Here is a 26,688-nt window from a genome sequence, read left to right as displayed (position 1 = left end):
AGAAACACTGAGGAGATTTAAGTTGGGTCCATATATTAGAAGTGCCTTCCTAATTCTTTGTTGCACTTCTTCAAGTACAGGCACCAGAAACTGAATGCAGGACTCAAACAAGAATAACCTCTCTGCTTCCACTAATAGTGAAGGATCACATTCACTGCTGATAGCTCCAACAGCAGCTTTCTGTATTTGCTGTAACTTTAACACTCTTCCTCACTTCTGTTTAGGTATTTTGAGACATTGTGTACCATAAAATCCGTGGTTTCTGTTTGACAGGTGTATATCCCAGCTTATTAGGAATAAAAAAATACACTGTGTTAGAAAACAAAAAAATCTCCCCACACAGAAAATTACCTCACTACAAATCCAAGTAAACATAAAGCACTATGCTTACATAGAAGGAGAATTTACTAATAGGTCCAGGGCCTTTCCTGATCAGCACACACATATAACTAACCTGCAAATGAATCAGCATGAGAAACTCTTCAGAGTTTGTTAGAAATACAGGTATTTGTACAGCCACCCTCCTATACAAGGTAATTTCCAATAAAGCAGCAATTGCAATTTTCTCTCCCTGCAATCTCCCATACCTAACATCCAGATTCTCAGGCTTCAAGTATTATTTGCTGGGCTTTAAAAATGATACAAGTTCTTGGAGTTCTAGAGGCCTCTCAGATCAGGTGAGCAGATATATGTTTAAAGGAGGAACACTTTTTTCAGCTGTAGTAGGGTTACTCTCACCAGCTCACAGACAGCTGAGCCTCAGGCCAGAGCAGGGCTTTCCCACTCTGAACATCACATGGCCTTTGAGAAAAGTTTGTTCCCCAGCATGGAAATGTCTTGTAATTTCTGAGTTGTTTTGGAATGGCACCATCAAAGGTTTCCACCAACATATTGGTCAATAAAAGCAAGAAACACATTCAAATTGCAGGATAAAAAAACCTCTTTGACCGCTAAGTCTCTCTTTTTTTTTTTTTACATTAAAATACAGATGTTTTTATGGTAAAGAACTGATCTATGGCTTTAATGGAAAAACCCAACTGACCACAAAGAGTTCAGCTCTTTAATCTGACAGAAAGCATACACAGCAGCAGGCCAGGCATCTCCTTCTGGACCACTCAACCAGCTGTAGCTACAGGTACATATATGCCTGTGTGCACACAGCTGAACACACACACACACACACACACACACACACACACACACACACACACACACCTGGAACTATGGGCATGGAACCACAGAAGTGGGAGAGAAACCACCACTTTGCTCAGTCAGCTTGAAAGGCTGTGGCACTTTGTGTCTCTTGCTCAAAAGGAAAATCATTTACAGAGGATGCTAGTCAACTTTTCACCAATTTTGTGTCTTCTGTTTCAACCTTGCCTCCTAGTTACCATTTCCAGTTAGGATTACAGCCTGACCAAGGTATGATAGCATCATCACTATCAGTTTGTTTGGGGTTTTTTGGATAGTCTCCAGCCAAGAGGAACTACTATGGGAAAACACAGCAAAAAAAATCTTCATCCTGCTATGCAAAAGAAGCCTCAGCTTACAGCAATTCATTATCATATTCTCTGCAGTTGAAGCAAGCAAAACCTGTAAACTCCAGTCAGCTCTAGAATGAAATCAGATTGAAGAAATAACAGTATCATGGGATTTTGCTGAGAAAATAACAATAAAATTTCTGCTCCAAGAGAGGGATTAACAAACTGAATTATGTAAGAAGTGCCAGCCCTCCTCCTCCTCATTCAAGTGGGTCCTGCTTTGCTACAGAGTGATAAGCAGAGAGTATTTATGAAGACCAGGTGAAGGTCATGCTATCACTGCTATCAAGCAGTGATCTACTGCCTGTGAGTCTGGATACAGTTCAGCCTTTTATATCACAAAGGAAGTGTGAAAATGATGTATGAAGCAGTGTATTTCCAAAATGATTCTGGATCAATTTCTAGAATTGGCAAAATTCTATTTCAAGTTCCTGTAAAATTAACGATTAAGCTTTGCAAGTTGGTCAAAGAACACATAAGATTACAAAGTTTTGGTATAAAAGACTCCTTTTAAAAAACAGAGCTGCTTACTTGCAAGCTGTCATTCATTTTAATTTCCCTCTAAAAAGAGCAAATAAAAAAAACCCTACAAAAGAAAAAGTTTCAGAGATACAGATGCATGAAAATTTAAAAACAACATGGTAATATCTTCCATATCATCTGAGAGACAGTGATTATTCCCACCTGGAAAACTCTGCCTCTTGCAAGACTCCCCAGACAGCAACCCCTCAAGCAGTCTCCTCCCTCTGCAGTGACTGGGTATCACAAGTGAACTGCAATTTTTTTTTCTTCCAGCTGCATGCATTAAGTAGTGCTGAAGAATTTTAATAACATACATACACCAGCCAAATACTGGAACTTACTATTAAAATGTCAGAAAAAGAATCTCTGGATATTCCTGCCAATTGCTTCACATTAAAAGATACACACTTGGTACTACATTCATTTCTGTATAACCAGCCAAAGTGAAGTGTTTCCCAATGTCCTGTAAGCCTGACATTAGAAATTACGTGTTTCAAAAAACATGGAAAGTACCAGTGAACAAGCTTAGCGTCCACTGCAGTTTGTGGAGCCTGCTGGAACAGGTTTGTAAACAGAAGATAGAGATCAGGTAGAAGTTCTTACAGTAAGAGCACAACTCCAGATTTGAACAGCTGCCTCTGCTGAATCAAGTCCGAATTTACTCCAGATAATTTAAGAAGCAACAAACTGGCATCTGAGACTTTCTAGGAGAAGGCTGCAATAAAAACATCTTCAAAAAAGCCTTTAAAAAAGAAGTGTCCAGAAGAGCTGCAGTCCCAGCAGAGCAGGCTGGGGTGGCTGCTGCAGTCCCAGCAGAGCAGGCTGGGGTGACAGTGGCACTCAGAAGCGCGAGTACGCCGTTCTCTGCTGCTGCTGCTGCGCCGGGGCCGGGCCCTGCTGCTGCTGCTGCTGCTGCAGGCGAACCTGCTGCGAGTATGGATCCTCGAGAGACTTCACAAAAATCGTTGTTTTAGGCCCAGTTTTCCAGACAATACCGTTTGAGTCTATCACAGAGGACTCCACGGTGATGTTGTGGGTGCCAAGGATGACAAAGTTGAGCAGGAACTGCGTGCTGAAGTAGTCGTTGTGCGGTTCCACCCTCTGCTCCATTTCATTGGTCATGCTGTCAAGAGGGATCTGAGAACACAGGTGGAAGGTTAAAACATCATAAACCTGCCAAAAATAAGTTTTCAGGTCTCCACTTGAAGGAGAGAGGAGAAAAAAGGAAAAATCTGTTTGCAATTCTCCTAAACCAATTCATGTGCATACTTGAGACAGCTTGACAACCTAACAAGTCATCTTCCACCTGAGGTTCTACTTTTCCACAAAGTAATGTGAGTCAAACATCACACACTTCCGAGCCCTGTAACCTTTTACAAGCCATTAACTTTCTCCTATTCTCCTTCAAAAAACCCCAAACAGCAAAACAAACAAAAACCTGACCCCAAAACCCACCAAAACAGGCCTTTCACTAAGTATCACATGCTAGCAGAACCTAAACCTCAGGCACACAGCCTTTGGTAAAACCGTTGACTTAAGTTTAGTATGTGTCTCCTCAGATGCTATTTGATTTGGACAGTCTGTCCTCATGATTTCCACAAACAAAATAAAAGAACCATAAAATGACTATAAAAAATTCTAGAGACTATGTGGTAGAAAATAATCTACTCCTGGTTTGTTTGTTTTTCCCTGTGGAGTTTTATATGATATATAACTAGGCTGAGTTTTCCTCATCTCAGGCAGATTCCTCATGACTTGTTCTGAACATCACAAAGCCTCTTTGTTTGGAAGAAGAGCTGTTACAAAAAGGTATTGACATCTTGCAGACTTAAAAATCCCAGATCCCCTCCACAAGTTATGCTTGGCTCTGGCCAGTGCTTGAATGTCAACTGGCAGGAATGAAAGGATCACAGAACCACCCCCATTCATCTCATTCTGGGAATTCTGCTACCCAGAGACAAACAAAACAACAGCAAAACAGCAAAAAAGCTTAAGACTCCTCCTGGCTCTGTTCTATCCACACCTTATAGTCCTGTCCAGATTTGCTCTGCAGCACTGAAGAGACATTGAGACAGACAGACTGGATTTTACGGAAAAGGCCTGGTTTGGATCCGTGCTGAACCACTCCCTCCACCTTGAGTGCCAGCTGCTGGTTGTTCTGTACTGCTATAGGCTCTGCTGGGTTCCTTGGAGATGGGGATAGAGCAAGCTGGAACACAATAAACAGAGCAAAATGTAATTATAAGCCTCCAAAAAAGCAAACAAAATTCAAGGATGAAACAGGACACCTTCTTATAGGAAAATATCCAAGAGAGGTTGGGTAGGAAAATCAGCAAATGGAAACACAGCCTTTATCAGAGACTCATGACTATATTATTTAATAAACATCATCAGCAATACAACATACTATCTTTGAATCAGTTTCATTTACTTCACTTCTTCAAAAGATGTGGAAAAAAATCTTCCACAGAACAGCCATAGGTATATGAAGCTGAACAAAGAAGCAAAATAAGCAAAATGCAATAAGAGTAAATAATAAAACTTAGGGCTTTCACTTTTCCCAGAAACAAGGAGCACTTGAGTAAAACGAAAAAAAAAAAAAACAAAAACCATGACCTTAGTCATATTTAGTCATTCTTAAGTCAGTGAGCTGATATATAGGACAATTTTCTTCCAAGATAGTGAACATTGCTTTTCAAAGGGAAAGGAAAATAAACCAAATACAAATCTATAAAAGCTGCCCTTCCAGGACTAGAATTATTTAGCTTTGTAGACTTGGAATCAACAAAAAATCCAGGTACATTTTACTTTTAAGACTTTGCAATCAAAGAACTGAATCCTACTTGCCTAAGTGACAGTCTAGTGGTCCTGAACAACCCTGCATACATGCTATTCAAGTTACTCCTAACAGGTTAACCCAAATGCCACTTGCAGTTATGTATCTTCACTAAAAATCCTTAAGCTTTGTGCCTTCAGTAGGGCTTTTGTCATGAGGTAAAGACTTTCTAAAGAAATTTGAGGCCATATTTGAGCAGTACTTACCTTAATACTTGTAGACTGCAGCTTTTGGAAAAAGTACCTTTGAAATGAAAGGGGCACCTTCAACAAGGCAATGACAGCATTGCACAGACAAGCTGTATGCTGCAAGAAACAAGAGCCAAAACAGCTGAGAAAAAATATCATTCATGACAAAGGAAAAAGACATATACCTGAGCTACTGAAAGAGCAGGAATTTCCATTTAAAGTCCAAAAATGTATTAATACAGTCATAGAATTATAGCCACTAAGACTACAATGACTATATTCAGCCTCTCTGTTTTATGTTCTGCCCCTTATTGAAGGAGGCATTCTGCTCTGGAAAAAAAACAAGGAGGTCAAGCAAAAGAAAAATACAGATCTTTCCAGTCCTGGTGTTAAGAGTTCACAGAGCAGGATCTGCTTGAAACACTCCTACACACAAACTCTCAATAAACAACTCCCCTCCAAGCAAAAAGCCTGGCATCTATCACAACTTAATGCAATACTTCAGTTTCAAGCCTCTTGTCTACTCTTTCTTTCCGTGCTGCACCATGCCTCTGGCCCAGATGAACACAAGCACTGCCACTGGAGTCACCAAGCTGCCTTGGTGTGCAGCCAGCCACAGCTAAGTGTACAGGCTTTACCTTTGCTGTGCTTTACATTATTTACTCCTCTAGTCTATTTGGAATTGGTGAGGACTGTTGGTTTTAGAAACCAGGCAAACAGATGCCAACCATGCCAAACCACCTTGCTCCCACCAACATGCACTTCAGCTTCAGGATGCTCATGAGCAGCAAGAGCCAAAGGCACCAGCCCTGTAAGGAGGGTGTTATCAGCCCACTGTTTGCACCAGCACACTCACACTGTGCTCCCTGATGCCCTGCACTGATAAGAGAAACACAACACTCCCAAAGCACAGGGCTCACCACCAGCAGCTCAGGGAACAAAGCCAGGCTGCTCTGTGGCAGGGAGAGAATTCCTTCACAGCAAGAACATGAATGAGGAGAATGTGCTCCAGGGTTTGCATGTGAGGGTGGTGAGGGGTCTGACAGCTCTTGCAGTGACCTTATCAGCATCTGCTGTGCTCTTAGGATAGGAATTTTAAAAGTAATAATTTTAATCAGACCAGCAAGGTTACAGAGATGCTTTAGCAAAATGGTTCTTGAAGTATTTTTAAACAAGTGTGTCTCTGTAGAGACCATTTGAGTCAGAAATGTTACTTAACTGAGAATGCTTCCCAGTTTCTTGCCTACCACAGATATATGGAGTTCTGGGGTTTTGGCCCTCTTCTCTAGACAATGTACATTTAAAACTGTTACTTGCCAAGTAAGACACAGGAGCATATTTCCTGTTGAGGGATTCCACTTCCTCTAGCACATGATTAAATACAGACATCATTCTTCTTTCATATTCACTTTCAACATGAGCTGTTCCATTTGAGCTATATTCCTGGAAACTAAAAAAAAAGAAAAAAAAATGAAACTTTTCATTATGTCTAACTTACTTTCCTCATCATAACCTGGAAGGCACACTACCAAACAGACATGACAAGACATTACAACATGAAATCCATTAAGAAATGTCTTTCAAACTGTTTACTCTGTTCTTTAAATTATTTTTCCACTATAACACTTGCCCTTTACATTTAAATCTTTCTTACCTACCATTTATTCACCACTTCTTGTCCCCACCCTCTCAGCTGAAGCAGTGACACGTCTAACAGACTCAGCATACTTACTTCCCCTGGCTTTTTTAACCCTGCAGCGTCATGAAAATCTCACAACACACAGCAAGAATGCCAGTCAGAATTAAAACTAAATCTCCAAGTTTATAATCTCCTCCTTTGAATAGAAGTCTATCTCATTGACTAATACACCTTCTAAGCAATGCTTAATTCATAATGAGTACTACAGTCACTTAGGATGTTCACTTTTATTACCAGCTTTAAAATCACAGAGAGATTTTATCCACAATAATTTCCATTTAATCTCAGCCTGGGATTTTTAAACAGTGATTCAATACATCAGAACTTCAAGGTTGCTTTCTAGTGGATTTAAGTTCACTGTTAGAAAAAGAGCCAGAGGTGATGGCTTTACATTAAAAATTTGAACTAATTTAGTGCATGTGTTTTCACAACTTTGAAGGAAGCAAAGGTGAACTTACAAGTCCAAACAACAGGTATGGGATCTAATACACAACAACAGAAAAAAAATAAGTGGCTAAAGGAGAGATTAGAAATTCAAGTCTATATTTAAGATAACTCCAGTATAGTGCTCTCAAGAGCAAAATCAGTGTGAAATGCAGAACCCAAAAGAGAGTCCCCAGTCTGCCAGGTACAGCACAGCAGCAACAGATCCTCAAGCCTGCTCAGAACTAGAAATGTCTACCGAGAAACTTTCTGAACATTCCTTGAATTCCTAGGCTTAAAGGTCCAAGGATTTATTAATAAGCAGAAAAGGAGTATGAAGTTAACTATCAAACCTACCTTGCAGATTCTGGATCCAAAATCAGAGCTTCTATTGCATGTGAAATCAACAGGCAGCTCTGCTGTTGTCTGATATTAATACTAAGGGGCTAAAAGACTTTCAAAGTTGGCACCTAAAGCAAGAAATGCAGTGTATTTAGTGGTACTTTTCCTTGCTTCTGTGAAGTAATCCTACAGTCATTACCCATTTAGTGAACAGAGAGCAAGAACTGCGAAAATACCAAGTTATAAGCTGCTCCAATTTTTGTGTTGTAACTTTTTAACAAGTAATTCCAAACAATATTATGGCAATGTTTATTTTCAAATGGCTTTTAAACAATTGGCAGCTAATTTTTATGCTACTTATTTTCAAAATTACTTCATGGCAGTCTTAAAAGAAAAGAGGATTCTTATGCCTCATGCTGTGCACATGAGAAGGAAAGTGGACAAACCCCAGGATTTTTAAAGGATACAGTTCTACATTCCTTAGAGTTGCTGAGTCTGCATCAAAAGATGACTGATAGAGATCTCCATACCGTGTAGCCAAGTTTCGGAATTCCTCCATTGAGTGTTTCATCTGCAGAGACAATGTTACTAGGCAAAAACACAAAATAAAGCAAAACAAAACCCCACACATCCAGAAAACCACTACACTGTAACATACAACACTGAAGGAATAAGGCGGCACATTGGAGAAAAGTTTATAAAGTTCTTGCTTCTTCACTCAGAAAATTATTACCAAAGTGACAGACTGTTATCCACGCATTAAACAGGTACATTTCCTGCACCAACAAAATCTCCTTGGGTTAAAAACAAAGCAAAAGAAAAAAAAACTCCATCAACAACCTCCTCCATCCCCTGCTGGTTAATCAAACTACTCTGTCTTTCAATGACCACCCACTGGCTGGATTTAGAAGCAAACCTCCTTGGTGTTCCAAGGAGGTACCAAGGCAAGGTTTGTACAGTACCAAGGCAGTTGCCAACTCTCAGCAAAAGGAGTTGCAGAATCATCCTCAGGTATATCTATTCTTCCTTAGTGTACTCAAAGTGTCTGAGGTGTTTCAAAGCAAGGTGTGAAAAGCCTTGCTGCAAGTTTGAGTGTACCAAGTGACTTGCTACGTGTATATCCCTGGAAGCTGTGTGTGTGACTGGGGGAGAAAACACAAGTGCACATTCACCTTCAAAACACAGCCTGCTACAGGCAGGTGTTTTCAGAGCTACAGGTGAAAACCAAAACCCACTTCACAACTACTTTTCATTTCTTTTGTCAAATATGTTTGCTGAGAAGCAGAATTCATACCAGAGTCACAAACACAACTGCACAAGAGTGGAACAGGAGCACATGCCTGGTTGGAGATGCGGCCACACCTCTGGAGATCATTTCCCGATGTCATAGCGATGGTCGTGGCAATGGCTGGGGGTGGACTTGTTTTTAGGCTGTTGCAGGTACAAATAAGTTGAGAAAAAGCTTGCAGAAGGTCAATCCTGAGTTTCACAAATCCACACTGAAAGCTCAGAGGATTAAGTGGTGTACTAGCAGCCTGAAACACAGTAATAGGAATGTTGGCAAACTAGGTCAAAAGCAAAAATGATAAAATTACACTGCAGTGTCACTGAACAGTCGCAGAAAACTGAATCGTCAAGTTCAATTCTAAAAGCTGGTTTTTTTAAAAATTACATTTAACAGTGTTGCTCAATTTCAATCATACTAATATAAATGACATAGAAGTTACATAATTACTAAGTCATATTCCAAGCACGGCACCCTTGTAACAAATGTGACTTAAGCAGTTAAAATACTCTTAGGGCATCTATTTCCTCTTTTTCCGATGCCAAGCCATTAGACTTCAAATGACATTAGGCCAGATAGTCTGTACCATAAGAAAAAATACACTGAATTGGATGGCAAACAAGAAACAAAAGGACTGAAAAAGTGATTCTCTGCATCAGCTAGAAGAAAAAGAATTGGCTCAAGTTACCCACAGCAAGAGGAAGGGGTGTTGTTTTTGGAACTGGGAAATGGATGGGGACATTATGAAGGCACTGAACCTTGCATTTGATGAAGGCAAGAGACACAGTCTAGTGGTAACTAAGAACAGTAAATAACAGAATTCCAGGAGACTAGACAAGCTGCCATTGTTCAGAAAATACAGTTCTATGAAGCTTTGCTCCCTAAAAGCTTATCTGACTTGTAGAAGCATCTATGACAGTTTAGGACACCCAGGAGGGGGTAAACTGCAGTACTCGAGGTTTGATACTAGTTAAGCCAAAAATCCACTACTTATTTTTCTTAAACTGTTGGATTTTGAGAAGAACAAGCCCTCTCCAAAAACAAAGCACTGGTACTTCCTTCTTGGACTCATGCCTGTCTTTGCCAGTGCTTCTTATTCCTTACCAGGTCACTTCTCAAAGCAGGAAGTTATAATCTACCCCAGAACCTTACTAAGAACAATTTCTTTGCTGGCAGAAAAACAGCCAACTGGTTTCTCACAAAGCATCACATCATCTGAGAACTGGCCCACTACTGGCTAAAGTGAGGAAACATCAGTCCACTGCAACCACTTTAAACTACTGAACTAGATTTCAACTGAAAAAATAAGACTTATTTCATATTTAAAGCATTAAGCCTCTCTTATCTATCACTTTGCTTTTCCTTCTACAAAGGCACAAAAAAACCCTTAAGAACTGGAATTGTTCAGTTTATTTTGCAAGGATGGTTTCAGAAAACCCTCTGTAGAAGAGGGCTACACTGCACTGTAATTGCTCTACAGAGACTATATGCTTTTAAAGAGTAAAGTACTCATATCAGAAAATACAGACTTTTTAGTAGCACAAATTGGACTTGAATCTTGTAAATGGAAACACAAGCTTGTCTCATTAATACTGCAATTCACCTTATCTGCCATGGGCAGTGAGTGAGTTACAATTCTTTCTGAAAGTGACAGAAGTATTTCTTTGGCTCAGCCAAGTTCTTCAAACACCACCACTTGACATACTTGGAATTGGTGCTACTTAACCAATGGCTGTATAAGCGCTTGGTTCAAGTTTTGTATCATCTTTAGATTAGCAGCAGTGGAAAAATAAACCCAATGCTTCCAATGAGACACAGGATCTGTGCCAGAAAGAGCAGGACCCATTCAAAACCTTTGCTAACTGTACAACCAAGCACACAGCAAGGCAGATGGGGACTGTGGTCAATGTGCTCCCTGACAAGTCCCTGCTCTCCCACAGGGTGAAACTCTTATCCATAAAGCAGAGGGACTTCTTTCCCTCAAGTGCACTAACTCCAATGAAAGAACACTTTGCAGTGCAAGACAGAGTTTTATGTTTATCAAGGAGGAATTGAGAAATTTTCCGACAAGGCGCTGTCTGAACATTTCATCGTTGCTAAACTGGGCTGGCTGAACATCTGCAAGAGATTTACTGACACTGTGTTTTCCAGCTACAAAGTGGAGCAGCTACACCAGGCTCATCACATGCACCACTGGTGTGTGGTACCAGCAGGGCTGAGTCATGCTCTGCACTGAAACAGCAGCAACAGGAGAGCTCCAGCCAGAAGAAAGAGAGCAGAAGCCTTCAGCAGCAAGGCTGTCATGTACATTTTGTGGCACTTTGCTCCCCTTGGAGAGGCTGAGTTCTATAGACAAGCAGTGAGTGGTTCCTTTTGCAGTTGATACACTCAAGCACAGCTGGGAAATTGTCCAGAGTGATGCAACAAGTCAGCAACAACCAGCAGTAAAACCCAATTTCCTCCCCTCTAACCTACAAATCCTGTATTCACTCCTCTGGACCACAAGCATCCATAAGGAGGGCACTGGGCCCAGAAAAGCACTATGTGCAACAGGAACTGGAGTCAGCAGAAGAGATGAAGACAGGAATCCTTCAACAGAAAAAAAGCCTCAAACTCCATGGAAGGGGTAATTAAATTACTGGATCACAGTATGACCTATTTAAGTCTGTTATTTTCCTGCCTGTATTAAATATTAACATCTAATTAGATGAGGTCCTCCTCTCAATGTCTTCTTGATGTAAGAGAAATCTCAAAGTGTTGAATTAAAAGCCTGATTCACTCAGCCAACACTTAAAGACAAACACTTCAGAAATGATGGCTCTTTCAGAGGACAAAAGTGGAAATTTATGTCATTGAAGCTTTTTCAGGGACATTTTATTAATAAATTTTAGTATCTGAACTTTATTAAATACTAATGTCTGAATTGTCATGACCCTAACTATCCAGTAACTAAAACAACAAAGCAGCTTCACTGAAAAGGCATACAGAAACTGTATGTAAAGATTGCTTCATGGAAACTAAAATATGAAAAAGTATTGTGTGAAGCTGGATCATCTTTGCTTAAGAAGCAACTTTACAGTAGGAACTGAAGGTCCCTAATCATTAATACTTTTTTTTATGTTCACAGACATCACACAGCTTCTTGGTATTTTTACCACTTCAGAGAAGCAGAAAGTATTTATATAAAAGCAGGTACCAGTTGGATTTGATGAAACTGAATTGTCTTTCCTCTTCTTACTAGATTGCTTTTAGGATTCCATGAGATCACGTTGTCAAATAGAAGGCAGCATGAGCTCAGCAGGAGGGAGGAAGACAATTGAATCCTTCTGTATATTTCAAGAAGATAGCAGCCAATTTAGGCCAATTCCCAGGCTTGACTATTACAATAGCTTTTATTCACCCAAAGCAAGGAGTGGAAAACTATAAGTATTGTAACTTTAATTTAAACAAGATCTGTCACATTTCATTTGATCTGATGAAGGCAGGAAATGAGGGGTGGAGGGAGAAGAAAAAGCAAGGAGAAATCTAGCTAATCACACTTGGCTGAGTTATAGGATGTGTTCTCTCAAGATGCAGTGTGTGATGCCTGCAGAGGAGAACCAAACAGAGTCTGGCAGATGCCAGAGCTATTGAAGAGCTTTTCAGAGAGCTAAGAACAGAGCCCAAGGAGCATGCTGCAGCAGCAGAAACATCAGCAGCAGAGGTGTGCGCTGACCGTGAGCGAGGCGATCCCTTTGTGGTAGGACTTGAGGGCCTCGGCGATGCAGGAGAGCGCGGAGCTGGAGCTCTCCTCCTGCAGCCCTGTCAGGCACTGCTCAGCCTGGGAGAACTCCTTCAGGCTGTTCAGCCAGAAGTAGAAGTGCTCTGAAGCCACCTGGGTCAGCAGGCTCTGGTACAGCTCTCTAGCCATGTCATGGTTGCCCTGTAATGACAAGAATGTTTCTGAAAGGGGACGTGAAAGAAGGCTGGGGATTTCCACAGAACTTACACAAATAAGAACACAGGAACATCTCCAGCTTTCAAACAGAAACACTGAAACTTTTTTCAATTATTTGATTGTGGCAATGCTAATAATAAACAAAAGCACAAGTGCTTACTTTATAGAAATACCAGCCTGTAAAAAAGTATTTATTTACACAACATAATTCAATAAGATGAGAAAAAAACATGGAAATTTACCTCGGCATCTCATACTAGGGTTTCTGTGTAATTCTAACCCCAACTGTGAATTTACTTAAGGGAAAAGGGAAACAGTATATTTTTCTTCCTTTCTTCACATTGAAGAAAGAGAACCATACATCAGGATGACCTTCACATTCTGAAGAGCAGTCAGACAATACAGATTAGGCATGTGCTCAACAAAGTGCCAGGACATCACTTACTTTCTTCTCAAATACTTCAAAAGGATAAGTAAAAAACCATTTTGATGGGATGAATGTCACAAATTCTGAATATCTGAATCTGCATTCCAGGGAATTAGAAGGGAAAGTGATTTTATTTTTTTCCCCCATTCACTTCTTTCTCCCAAGTCCTACAATTTTCCTTATTCCCTTATCCAATTCAAAGAATTCCCTGCCAATTCCTTCAATCACAGCAAACCATTTTTCTCCAGGTATTTTCACTTACCATCCTGGAAGCTTGCCTGGCTATCCTGTAGGCTGTCCATCCATTGGAGGCATTCTCAAGCTGCTGTTTGATAACAGTTTTGATTTCTGTGGACAAAGCTTTCTGACTGGAAACAAATATTACTGTGGCAAGAGAAACCTAGCAGAGAGTGGAGGAGTGAGAAAGAAAGTTATATTTCAGTAACTAAAGAAAACAGGAAAAAAAAAGCCATTTCTGTTTTATTTTGGGCTCAAAACTACGTAGAAGATTACATATACATATTTTAATTGCAAAACTTCTCAGTCATATATCTTTTTAATAGTTACAGCAATCCAAGTATTTCTTGTAGATAAAAGCAACTTTCATTTAAAGAATCTCTAATCTGCCTTTTAGCTGAAATATTTCAAATGCTACAAGTAATTTAACAGAAAGCTTCTAATTTATTTTTTAAAATTCAAATTCCTTCCCAAGTACACATGATGAAAGCATTTTTCTCTCTTACAGTATATTAAGTCATTTGCCTCAGAGCACCCTATATAAATGGAGATAGCTGACATTTGGCCTTTAAACACTACTTTAGAGACACCCCAATAATTTCAATAGCCACGTTTGCCTAAGCAGTGCCATCTGCTGGAAAATCTAATGGAATACACTGCATAGTACAGCTCCATCTAGGAGATATTTTTACAATGAACACTGACATAAAGAGTCAGAAGTTAAAAGAAAATTGAAACTAGTGGCTACAGAGTGGCACATCAACCTGGACACATAACAAATGCCTTAGCTGCCTTTTAAAATACAGTCCATTCCCAATTGTTAATACAGACTTTATCCATCAAGGGAATTCTTACCAAGAGCTCCTGCTTTTTATCTGTGGCAGATTGTCCAATTAATTTATAGAGGTCCATTAGGTCTCCCAGCATGCCATCTGCCAGGACAGGCAGCTGCATGGCAATGGCTGCCAGGCAGTGGCACATGAGGATCCTGGCATTGTCCTGGGCACTGTGCAGCTGTGCCAGCAGGGATTCCACCACGGACTGGCTCAGGTGGGGGCGGCACTTCACCAGCTTCACCATGCAGGTCAGCGTGATCTGCAACTCACACAGCCCACAGGAACATCACCACAATGGCCTCAAACCAACAAAGCCAGGCCCACCTACTTAGCTGCAAGCAGGACTGCAGAAACACTCATCTGGTATTTTCACAACTATGTACTCTACAAAAGATGAGATTTTTCCAAGAGCCCAAGTCTTTGTTCCTGAGCTACCAGCACTAAAACACATCACAAATTCAAGAAACATTAATAGTCTCTCACGCCACCAGCCTTTAAGGTAAATAACTAGAAAAATCACTGATGGTTTGTGAAGTGGGAAAATAATAATAATTTATAAAAATGCATCTCCATCTCCAAAAAGCAAGTTGTCTCCAAGATTCTCTTTGTCCTCCAGAGACACCTCAATCCAATGTTCATGTTTTATTACAGCTTTTCCTCTGAGAGGAATGCTCCCTGCCATCTGCAACAATCCTTTTATCCTACAGTTGAGAGGAGTTGTACTATGGCTATGCTCAGTTTCTCTGCTGCTCTGAACTCTGATTATGGGCAAACCAGAAAAAATCTTCTTTTCCCTCCAGTCTGTTATGCTTCCAGCAGAAAGGATCTGGTGCACAGCAGCCTCTCTGTTACACAAGCTGTTATTACAGTTGTGAAGGGGAAGACAACAGTAATGTCACCTTTAAGGTTGCCTGAGCTCCTGGGCTATCATCTTGACTACAGAGAACAAGAAGAGCTTCTAAGCCAAAAACTGCATCTTGCTCCAAAGGCAGAAGATCTACAAAAAGAGAAAGAGTTAGTTTGTTCTCTGTTCTGTTCTCTGACCATAGCTGGTGTAATGCTTGCACTGCTGTTGCAGTCATGACAATTAAGAATCTTCCTAACACTTCTGCTTTGCCTTACTTTGATGAGAAACAATTCTGTCATTCCATCTCTTGGGTAACTATTCAGCAGCCCCACTGACACTTGCAAAGCATGCATAAATCTTGGCACTAAGACTTCTAAATGTCCTATTATTATTTTGCAACAGGCTCTGTGCAAAGGGCTTTCAAAAGTTGACCAACAATTCACTAATCTTACGGCAAAGGTCAAACAAGCATTCATTTAGCACGAGTTCTATTGTGGGCAGTAATTTTCTCTAAATGAGACAAAGATGGAACCTTCCCAACCATTCATAAGGCCATACTAGATGACAGTGCCCATTCTCCCTAACCAGCCTGAGGGATCAGACAGACTTACATCCAGGTTCACAGACAGGACGAGTTAATCCGTGCTAAGTGCATAAGCCTGGCTGCAAGCAGAGCCACTGCATTGCCCCTGCTTTCCCTTACCTTTATCCTGGCAAGAGGCTGAAATATTGGTCAGAATTCTCACTCCATGAGCTGCAATGCCACGGTTATTATGGTAACAGCACTCCTGTGCTAGTTTTACCAAATCAAATGACCTGGCAGTTGTAGCTGCTGCTCCTAAATAAAAGCAAGGCAAATGGAACATAAAACTGCACACTCCATAAATATACCACAGATCTTTAAGTACATTTCTGCAAAACCTTTATATTGATTTAGGGTTTTTTCTTATGTTTAAACAATAGGATGAAAATATTTTTCTCTCTTCAGACAAACCCAGAGACTCTCTCATTTTTGAACACTACACAAATTAGACATATGAGAAATCAACCTTTAGCTCCAAATGTTCTATTTCAGGACTCAGAGAAATACTGCCTTAAGAAATATTATGTCTGATTAAAAAAAGCTGGTGAGCCTATTAATTATTAAGCCATGCCAGAATGACTGAAGAGGATGTACTATTTTTTTTCCATTTCTGCAGCCCATGTATTTGAGCTCATAGCACTCATTTGGGCAGTCTGGCTTTCAAGAAGAAAAAAGAGTGTGATCATAATTTTGAGAACAAGATACCTTGAATCACTTTTAAATGTCTACTTTTTCTAAAATTTCTCCAGAATATTGTCACAGTATTTTGGTGACACCTAGTACTACTGTCAAGCCCACAAGGGTGGAACAGTAACACAGCAGTCCACTCTTACACCACGAAGCCTCCCTACTACTCAAAAATTATGCATACCCATGATTTCAAAGCACCTTAAGCAGAACACAGGTCAGCCATTTGAGAGGCAACATGCTCCTTCACAAAATGAAGAAAACTTGAAGACCCAAAGGCAAAAACCCTTCTAATATACCACAATACCCACAAAACACAACAAAACCACCATTATTCATAACTATACAGTGTCGCATTTTAATTTTACATACATGATGAACACAGTCTGACTCTCAGTGTTCTGAAGTTCAAAAATAGTTTTAGAAAATGCTACAAAGTGTTGAGATGAAACTGATCAGCAGCAGAAAACCAAGCTATTAGAATGCCAAAGGTAACCATCTCATCCAGTTTTCTTACCTGGAGCACTGCTGAAGTACTGTTTAATGGCAATGGTCCCTGATAACGTGGAAAGAACAGATAACATGCCCATTTTCAAGCTGTCATAAGGAGTGTTTAGAGCAGATTCACAGAGTGCCTAAAAATCCCCAGGAAAAAAATATAGAGGTGAGAAGTAGCATGAGCTATCTGTATGGAGAATTTAGTTGCACTTCTCTGGGAAGTTTTATGAATCAAGATTTTTCCCACAGAAAATACTGTACTAAAATCAAAAGCCAAGTCCTGAAGCATCTGGTTTAGAGAATTGAGGATGTGGCTTGCAGAAAAGTGACAGTGGGTCCTATATGCTAGGAAACATCAATTATAAGTCATTAATTAATTAAAAATCAGTGGCAAAAATATTATCTGGTCTCATTGATCCAATATTATAAAGGATTTTAGGATAGTTTCAGGCATACTGATTATCTTGCATTGTAACAATCTGCAAGGTTATATATGCATGGACATATATTTATATATGTCTCTGAAGAGCAAGGTTTCAAGTGCCATTTCCTTTAGCACTATTGGTGTCCAACAGGAGTTTAAGGTTCTTGATAAATAAATTAAGGGGTATTTTATGTTCTAACTCATTTGTAGTGCCTTTTGCCAGATCTTATCACAGGTCTTATCACATTTAGGTTTGAATAACTCTGCAAATGCACATTGTTCTCAATTCCTTATGCCAACATTGCTCACAATTTAGTCATTCACTGGTTTTGGATGCTTTTTTAGTCAACAGGAGGGACAGTAATATGAGACATAAATAGAAAATATAAGTATATTCTGCTTTAGAGCGTGCCAAAGCTGAATGCCAAAGAGCCAATAATGAAAAAAGAAAAATAACACAATTAGTTCCATAGAACATTAAAAAACCCTCACAGTGTTCTTATCAGGTATATGTATTGTGTAAGGGTTAAATTCTAAACATATTTGTGATTTGTACCAATCAGTATTTTGCTAATCCACTGACTAGAATGACACCAACAGACAGAGAAGATCTAATGACTGGTACAGAAAATGAGTCTTGATGTCTCCCAAGACACTGATGCTTCCCTCCAGTGCTGTCAGATCAGCTCTCAGGGCATATCTGAAACAGTGACTGTGAACACTGCCAGGAGCACAGAGGAGTCAGCAGGATGGACTGCTCCAGGCAGCAATAGCTTCTGAGGCTGATGGCTAGAAATCGGTGAAGCCTCCACAGTGCAAAGACCAAACTTCCCACCTGACCTACACAGGACAGACTTAAAATGCTGAAGAAACTAACCAATGTTTGTTGGTAAAAAGGTACAAATGGCAGGCCTTGTCACAAGAAAATGAGGGGCTGTTCTAGTCCTTGTTGTATAAACATAGTATTTGTTTATATTATCTTCAATTGTTGGGAGAACAACTTCCCAACTCAAAATGTCAACTTGTTATTTCAGAAGTCAGAAAAACTCTGTTTCTGCATGCCATTCAGCAAGCAGTAGCAAGCTTCAGACAATTAGCTCTGTTTTCACCCAGTCACTGGTTCAGTTCTGACATCAGTGGAACTTTTCCCTATGCATTTCAACCATCAGGACACCCACTCTACTTCAAAACACTGCATGACAATGAAAGCCAAATTATCAATGCCTCTCACTTGTACTGACATAACTACTACTGAAATATGGGATAGAGTAGCATTTTCTTCACAAAAAATCCACAATTCCTTAAAATTCCTAAAAGGAAATAAATTTCTGGAGTTAACCCATTATGAAGAATAAAGCAGTTCACTAAAGCAAAAAGCACTGCACACTCCAAACCATCATCTCCAAGAACTGGGGACAAAGCAGAACCTGCTTGATTTCTCACAGGATTGTTAACAAAAACCTGCATAGCTTTTTCTCCCAGATGCCTTATGCTCCAACAGGACAGAATCCAAGTAGCTTCCAAGAGTAACAAAAGCAAAGAAAAAATGACCCAGGAAAAAGTAGAGCTGTAACCCTCTGCCATTAAGTTCTTGAAATATTTACTTTCCCATTAATCTAAACTGAAGTTATTTTCCATAGTCATTTCTACCAGAAAAAGGAGAAGGAGAAAAAATTCATATGCAACAGTGATTGAAAGAAGGCAGCAGTAACATCTACAACATAACACAAGTTTCCCCAAATAGCACAGGTGCACTATAAACACCTTCTCACTGATACAACAGGAGTCACAAAGCTGCCATTGCAAAAACCCCATTAATCCTAAGAAATGAAATCAAAATCCCATTTGTCCTTTCAAGTACCCCTGGCTGGATGACATGTTTTGACAAATCCCAGAGGCTGTTTTGCACCAGAGCACTGGTGTGTACTCATTGTGGTAAGATCAGTGTAAAAACACTCAGCTCTCATGTCTGTTACCTGAAATGACTTTGTCAGATGGAAAAGCTACTTCCTCATGGTACAGAGGCTTCCTACATGGCACATGCCTTCCCTTGGTAATAATGCTTCAGCTTCAATCCTTGAGTGTCAACTTATCCAACTGAAGACATTCTGTGAGCTGCTCATTAATGCTTGGCTAGGCTGCTTGGCAGAGTAACCTAACTTAAGGGTATGGAGATGTATGTTACTCCTTCCTTTACCTCCCAAATCATTCCTCTGAGAAGAATTCTACAAATCCTTGGGAAGTTTCATAATAAACTTTAGCTTAAAAAACATATAGACCTGAATATTTTCTCTGCTCCATGTATGTGGTGTCTTGTTGGCCAGCAGCCTCAAATCCTGGATTGCAAGCCTCTTCACAGCCTTCCTGGGGTCATTTTTCAAGTACTGCAGCAAAAGTTGAATCTGCAAGAAAATAAATTCATTGTTTAAAAGTGATGCTACTAGAAGGAAGTATTTTCAAAAGCACTCAGGAAGAAATGTTGAGCACACAGAGCCAAAACTAACTTGAGAAAGTATGAACATGCCAGCCATGGTTTTTAGTCTCCATCCCCACCCTGGCTACATCAGTTTTATGCAGTATTGGCTGTTGTGCTGCAGAAATACAGCCTAAATCTCCATGTTTACTGCCATAAAAAAAAATAAAAGCAGCACATTAAGTGTTCTCATGTTGTTTCAGTAGACTGAGGTTCAGCACCATCAGAAGCATCATCTGAAATACAGAAGTGAGCCACAGCAGAGAGTTTCAGACAGATCAATGCCATTATCTAACAGACACAGACACCAGCCTTGCATGGCTGTACAGGGCTGAAAGAAAGCAAATAGATTTTTGTGACTCCTTTACAAAGACTAGCTGGATGAGTCTCAAGTGACACTGTGTTCAGACCTGCTCTATAAATCACATCCAAAAAGCTCATTATCAGAGCATAAAAAGCATTATATTTTTATATATATATATATATATATATATCACTGCTTTCCCACTACTTGGTTTATAGTCTTGAATTTAAGGAACTGATTGAAATTCCTCAAAATTCTCCAAGAAATGCACTTTAAATGCATGAAAGAAAGGCAAAAGGCACACTCACAACCCAAGACAATATACAGAAATGCAAAGTGAAGCCTGGCTTCCACAGGCAAGTTGAAGTCTCTTCAGAAAAAGTCAGGGTGTTTATTTTCCCATATGCTGATCTATCCTTGTTGATTTGAATCCCTGATTTAAAAAAAGACATGTTGTGAACTGTAAAAAAGGAGTAGTGTGTTTGATACAGTCACCTAGAAATGGAACCAGAAAAGGTAAAAAATATCAAAGCAGCAGCAGTTTTCAGGGTATTCCTCCTCAACAGCACAGGAGCAACCAACCCAGCCCAGGCATCACTGTTTGTTTTGATCAGCAGGGAGAACCTGAGTGCTTCTAAAATGTACTTTGTACTTCAAGAGGAAGGCATGCCTTAGGAAGAGTTACCTGCTTGGGAATGTCAACCAAAGAAGAAGCAGCAAGCAGAGTGAAGGTGTGCAGGGTGACAATGACCATCTTGGTGGAGGGGTAGGATGTCACCAGCTGCTGCAGCAGCTGCCTGGAGCTGGAGGCCAGGCTGGCATCGTGGTGCATGTGCTGCAGAATAGGGATCAACTTCAGCTTCAGGTCCACAGGTGTGGCCAAACCTGCAATAAGGAAAGAAACACAGCCAGAGTTAGTCCTTGGGCTGGCATTTTTTGGCAGTTCTGAGGCACAGAGTATGTCTGGATTGCTACCACTGCTGAAAGGAGATTGTGCAAACACCTGCAGTGGCTTCAAATAACTCATGCTCTAGCTAGGTGTGAAATGACAGCACTATCAAGCACTTTCATGGCTGTTTGAGAAAGCTGCTCCTTGCTTCCCTGCAGGTAACACACAAATTAACTCATCTGAAGCAACCTATCAGAGTCTATGCAAGTTTATTCATCACACTATAGATGGGCTTTTATTCTGTACCAAACAAGTGCTTCAAAAACTTAAATTTTAGGAGGATTTAAGATAACCAGACAGATTATTGGTCACCTAATTTAAAAACTGGAATCATCTAAGGACAACAGCATTCTGATAGCTAATATGTAAGTATGAATAATAAAGAACTTTAATTTCTCTGAAAGATTTTCTCCCTTATCACTCAACATACAAATGTACCTTGAATCATTTCGCTGATTTTGTTACATATTCCGACAGCAAAATCCCTGTGGAGAAAAGAAAGTATCAGGTGAAATGAAAAATAAAAAATTAAGTCATTAAAAATAGAAAAAAAATTTTGACTGAACTACCAAACACTGTGTTTTAACAATTAAAAGTTATACAAAAGAGTGCCTGCCAAAACCTGAGTCTTTTCAGAACCACTGCACAGAGGGCATGACCAAATGAGAAAATGAAAGCTTTCAAAAACTGACAAGCAGCACTACATTTTACTAATATTTCTGTCAAATAATTAATGATTAAAGCTGCTATTCCACTTCTCATAGTTATGAGCTTTCTATTTCAGAAAAAAAAATCTGCTGAACTTGTATTCAGATTTCCTTACATCGTTATTGCACGTAATTGTTTTGCTATAAAGGACAGCACAACAGAAAATAGAGAGGTTTGTGAATGTCAGTGTTAATGGAGTTTCCATTCTCTGTAATGTGAAAAAGTGAAAAAAATAGTTCTTACTTAGATTGTGCAGAAAAGTTGGCAGCAGCAAATATAGCAGCTTCAACTTCCACATTGTCATGGGAATCCAAACTTTGGCGAATACTGTGATGTGCATTCTTCCTTTCTGGAATGATAGATGCCATGCTGCCCAACATCCTGCAGAAATAAACCCCAGCAAAATCAGGAAGAACAGTGATCATGAAGAAACGATGAAACCAAATAAAAATGTAAAAAAGACTGGTTAAAAGGCTAGGTTTATATAAATATATGCTCTTTCATGACTATTACAGAAACCAGCAAATGCTAAAAGTAAACATGCCATTAAATGTAACAGATTTTGTTGTGTGGGTTGCATCAGTGGTTTGATAAAAATTCCATTACATTTTGATAACTTTTAGCTTGAAATTGGCACAGTGAGAAACTTACCAAAAATTCTTTTAAAATTAAGAGTTCACTATGGCATGATTTATTTCCAACATCTTTTACTGATCTAAGATAAGGTTATTAGTGAAAAAAGTAGCATCACTTTTTGTGTAACTGCTAAAAAAGTAGTCTATACTTTGCCAAAAATATTTCAAAGATACCTTTCAGGCATATTTAGCATTATCCAGTTAAAAGAAGAATAAATGTAGGATTTATACTGATGGTAATTTTAGCTACAGTTCTGTGCAAATATTTACACAGTTATCTACCAATAAAATTTCACAGGCAAAGTTTTGTTTAAGCAGCTCTTTCTTTCAACAAGTTCTTCCTTATTGACACTATTCAAAGAGGACAAAAAAAACAACAGAAGATTTTAAACTGAAACTGTTGAACCAACAGCTATTTTAATATTTTATTTGATGTATCCTGTGAATTTAGTAATTAAAGTACTTATGCAAACTGAGAGGACTCCTGGGACTTGTAGCAGCCTGTGAAGATAACCCTCAATGCCAGTCAACAACTGCAATCTTATATTAGAGCACTGAACAGAAACTACAAAAACCATGCAGGCATATTGTATTTACAGATTCCTGAGACACCAGGGCATGAAAACATAATCTCAAATGAAATATTGAAAGAAAAAAGAAATGGACATATGACCTAATCAATCAAAGGTCATCAGCTAATGACCTCCCATCTCCCAGCAGTGAAATCAATAACAGTTCCAGATGGAGGTATAAAAAGAATATAAAAAAAGACAAGTGTTCTCTTCACATTTGAATTCACCTGCACAGGAGCTGGAAGATGCAGTTAAGAGGATCATGTTGGATAGCATTAGAGACACAGACACCAAACCAGTAGGACAGTGGCATGGAAGACAGATTAATTTTGTTTTCCCACTTGATTCCCAGAAGTTCAAAGCAATCAGTAATATAACAGCATTTCCTTAGAAGTTACTGATCAGAGATCAACTAGCAGTTCCAGCTAGGACAAGGCAGAATGAAAAATAGGTGCAAGCATAACAAGGTTCGTGTAAGTTTTGGCTGCAAGTTAACAAAAAACATTCTGACACAAAAGGAAGCACTTTCACTTGGTCTAAAAATATCCTAGGCAAGATGTGATATATTGCATATAGCTACTGTCTGGGTTATGCATAATACAGATTCAGTTTTCTTCTCTGGTGTACACAAAATTTCAACACTGCAAATTCTCTCTTGCCTGGGACCGTCCACAAAATTCTGACCATCATAAGTAGTTAATTACCTTGTTCTTCTTATCACCAATCCTTATCATTCATGCCTTTCAAAGACAGCTTTTCTTTTCACTCTATGAGGCTTTTAACTCTATGAGGCATGTATAAAAACCCTCCTTTATTTCACTCACAGAATCACAGAATGGCCTGGGCTGGAAGGGACCTTAAAGATCATCCAGTTCCAAACCTCTGGCCACAGACAGGGACATCTTCCACTAGACCAGGTTGCTCAAAGACCCATCCAGCCTGGCCTTGAACACTTTCATGGATGACACATCCACAGCTTCTCTGGGTAACCTGTTCCAGTGCTTCACCACACTCACAGAATTTTTTCCCAATATCTTATCTAAACCTACTCTCTTTAGTTTGAATCCATTCCCCCAAGTCCTGTCACTACAGGCTCTTGTAAAAAGTCCCTCTCCATCATTCTTGTAGTCTCCCTTCAGGAACTGGAAGGCCACAATTAGAGCACTCTGAAGCCTTCTCTTCTCCAGGCTGAACAATCCCTGTTCTCTCAGCATTTCCTCACAGGAGAGGTGCTCCATCCCTTCCTTTAACCATCTCAGTTGCCTCCTCTGGACTCCCTCCAACAGGTCCATGTCCTTCCTGTGCTGGGGACCCCAGAGCTGGGCACAGCACTGCAGGAGGGGTCTCACCAGAGGGGAGCAGAGAGGCAGAATCCCCTTCCTTGGCCTGCTGCCCAGGCTCCTTTTGATGCAGCCCAAAACACATTTGGCTCTCTGGGCTGCCAGTGAACACTGCTGGGTCATGTCCAGCTTTTCATCCACCAGCACCCCAAGTCCTCAGCAGGGCTGCTCTTGATCTGTTCATCCCCAGCCTGGACTGATACCAGGGGTTTCCCTGGCCCAGATGCAACACCTTGCACTTGGTCTTGTTATTCCAGACAAGCACGTTGATAGTGACTTACAGGTTTGCAGTAAATCAGAACAATTCACCGGATTTGAAGTAAATGAGGATCCCTCCTGCCATACTCACCGGAGTGTAATAGCCCGAGCTACCGGATCATTGCTATGGATCACCGAGAAAACTCTCTTGACAAATTCATCCACATTCAGGATCTTCTCTAAGTGCTTCTCGCTCTGCTGAGTAACTTTCAGCACACATAGCCTCAGGAAGTTGTTCCTGTTAGAAAATACACACATTTCTTAGTCAGGCTATTTAGTAACAAATATTCAAGCACGTTAAATACTAAATTACTCAACTATAACTTTGGGGAGCAAGTTAAAACAAGGAGATATCTATGCTTTAGAAACATTTGAGCAGACTGATACAGTAAAATAGAGACCATTAACATAGTATTGCTTTATTTTCTAGTTCAGATAGTGTCAAACTAAAGCCCAATTCCAGGGAAATGAACCTCTGACACCAGTGAGGAGGGGTGTAAGCAAATGGCTGTTTTGTGCACACACAGGGATCCAGATCTGCTGGAAAAACACATTCAGTACTAAGACAGAGAAGTCTTAAATACCACTGTCAATTGCTGAGCAAATTTATTTTCCTTCCTGAAGACAAGAGTGAACATTCTACAACATCAGTGTACACCTTTGTAAGCTTTTAAGCAGCAGCTTTGATTCCATTATATACATCACTAAGACAGCAGGCACTTGGAAAAGCTGTACTTCAAGTTTTGATAGATGTGAAAAATGCCAATCACTTGTTTTTAAAAATTTAAAAGTTTTATAGTAATAAAATGGTTATAAAAATAGTAATACAATTAGAGTAATAATAATTTGAACAAATTGAATTAGGACAATATGAGACAATAGAGACAAAGAGTTATGGACGTCCGGGTACCTTCTTCTGGGCAGCAGGAGCCCAAAAAAGGACACCCAGATTAACCCTTAAAAGCAATAGCCCATTGTATATTCATACATCTCATACATGATGCATAAATTCCATTCAAACACAGGATTCTATCTGGTCTGTGTCAACTTCTTCCTCTTAATCCTAACAGCACCTTCGAGGAGGGAAGAAGTTCATTTCTTCTGATAATGGGGCGATAAATTCTCTTTCTCTGAAAGATTTAGGTGTCCTGTGGCTGCTAGCTGGTGCGAGTGCCTCAATCCTTTCTTAAAAAAAAATCCCACTTACATAGTTCTTATTTTAACTACAAAAGTTACCTTTTAACTACAAGACTACATTTATCATATTATTAAAATGTTAATACAGCACTACTAATCAATACATCAAAATACATATAGTAAATATCTGTGTAGAGCCATATAATATGCACTTTTCACATTAGAGATTCGATTTGCACATGTGATCATCCATCCATTTAGGAGTTACGATTTGGATGCGCTTATAGAGCAAAACTTACACCAGTGAACTTAAACCAGTCAGAGAGAGAATCCTCAAATCAGGAAAGGAACTGTGTCGTTACCACTCACAGCCACTCAAGCCCACTAAAGAAGTGGAAAACAAGTTCCAATCAAGCACGACCACAACAGACTGGGTACCACAGGGGTGTTGGCAGGCGAGCACGACGCGCCAGACTCCACTGCAGGACACTCCAAGGCACTGTGTGCTCCCACGGATCAGACCCGAACGGACAGGAGCCGACCGGCAGCACTCACCCCACTCTGAAAACATCGGCCAGTTTTAGGAACGCCGAGTTGATGAGAATAGGGAACGGGTATTTCTGGAAGAGCCTCGGAAAACGAACGACGGCTTCGCACTGCTCCCCGAGCTTGCCAGACCTGAGGCCTAACGGAGACAGCACAATTACCGCAGGCACCACCAGCCCGCGTCCTTCCTCCGCACCCTGCCCTGGGTAAAGCGGTACCGACCGAAGCCCCCACCCCGGCCCAGCTGCCCAGGCCCACGCGGGCTCACCTTTGTCCAGCTCCATGAGGGCGGAGTTGGCGTCCAGCTCCTGCTCGCCATAGCCGGCGTCCGCCAGGAAGGACTTGCCGCTGGCCGCCATTGCCGCCGCCGGGCCCGCGCATGCGCAGCCGCGCGCCTGACCCCGCCCACCCGGCGCGGCCGCGGGAACAGCCGGCGGGTGTGGCCTGGAGGCCC

The 26,688-nt window shown here is 40.3% G+C and overlaps 1 protein-coding gene across 2 annotated transcripts; it reads right to left on the bottom strand.

Moving 5' to 3' along the window:
• Positions 1-1,046: 1,046 nt before the first annotated feature.
• INTS7 (integrator complex subunit 7) lies at positions 1,047-26,593 on the bottom strand. 2 transcript variants are annotated; one of them, XM_054514356.1, is made up of 21 exons: positions 26,503-26,593; positions 26,244-26,373; positions 24,643-24,789; positions 21,990-22,127; positions 21,477-21,523; positions 20,775-20,974; positions 19,592-19,714; positions 16,908-17,025; positions 15,824-15,958; positions 15,173-15,270; positions 14,293-14,532; positions 13,463-13,600; positions 12,552-12,758; positions 8,892-9,086; positions 8,019-8,122; positions 7,567-7,635; positions 6,405-6,537; positions 5,106-5,204; positions 4,087-4,272; positions 2,885-3,200; positions 1,047-2,851 (listed from the first exon to the last, which is right to left on the bottom strand). In XM_054514356.1, exons 1-20 carry the CDS (start codon positions 26,591-26,593, stop codon positions 2,904-2,906), a joined length of 2,895 nt encoding a protein of 964 aa, XP_054370331.1. In that variant the 3' UTR covers positions 1,047-2,851; positions 2,885-2,903. The 2 variants fall into 2 exon arrangements, with proteins under 2 accessions (XP_054370331.1, XP_036236595.1); XM_036380702.2 differs by having other exon boundaries at positions 1,047-3,200.
• Positions 26,594-26,688: the final 95 nt, after the last annotated feature.

The sequence above is a fragment of the Molothrus ater genome, chromosome 3 (genome assembly GCF_012460135.2).
Source record: "Molothrus ater isolate BHLD 08-10-18 breed brown headed cowbird chromosome 3, BPBGC_Mater_1.1, whole genome shotgun sequence".
NCBI lineage: Eukaryota > Metazoa > Chordata > Aves > Passeriformes > Icteridae > Molothrus > Molothrus ater.
The sequence above is the reverse complement of the archived record's forward strand: the minus strand, read 5'-3'. Positions and strand labels throughout refer to the sequence as shown.

Excerpts from the sequence above, each read along its gene's own strand:
- INTS7 (XM_036380702.2), bottom strand. The coding sequence starts at position 26,593 with ATGGCGGCCAGCGGCAAGTCCTTCCTGGCGGACGCCGGCTATGGCGAG. Across the intron at positions 26,374-26,502 it reads CCTCATGGAGCTGGACAAAG|GCCTCAGGTCTGGCAAGCTC; the intron begins GTGAGCCCGCGT and ends TGTCTCCGTTAG. Across the intron at positions 7,636-8,018 it reads ACTCTAAGGAATGTAGAACT|ACAACAGCAGAGCTGCCTGT; the intron begins GTATCCTTTAAA and ends TATTAATATCAG.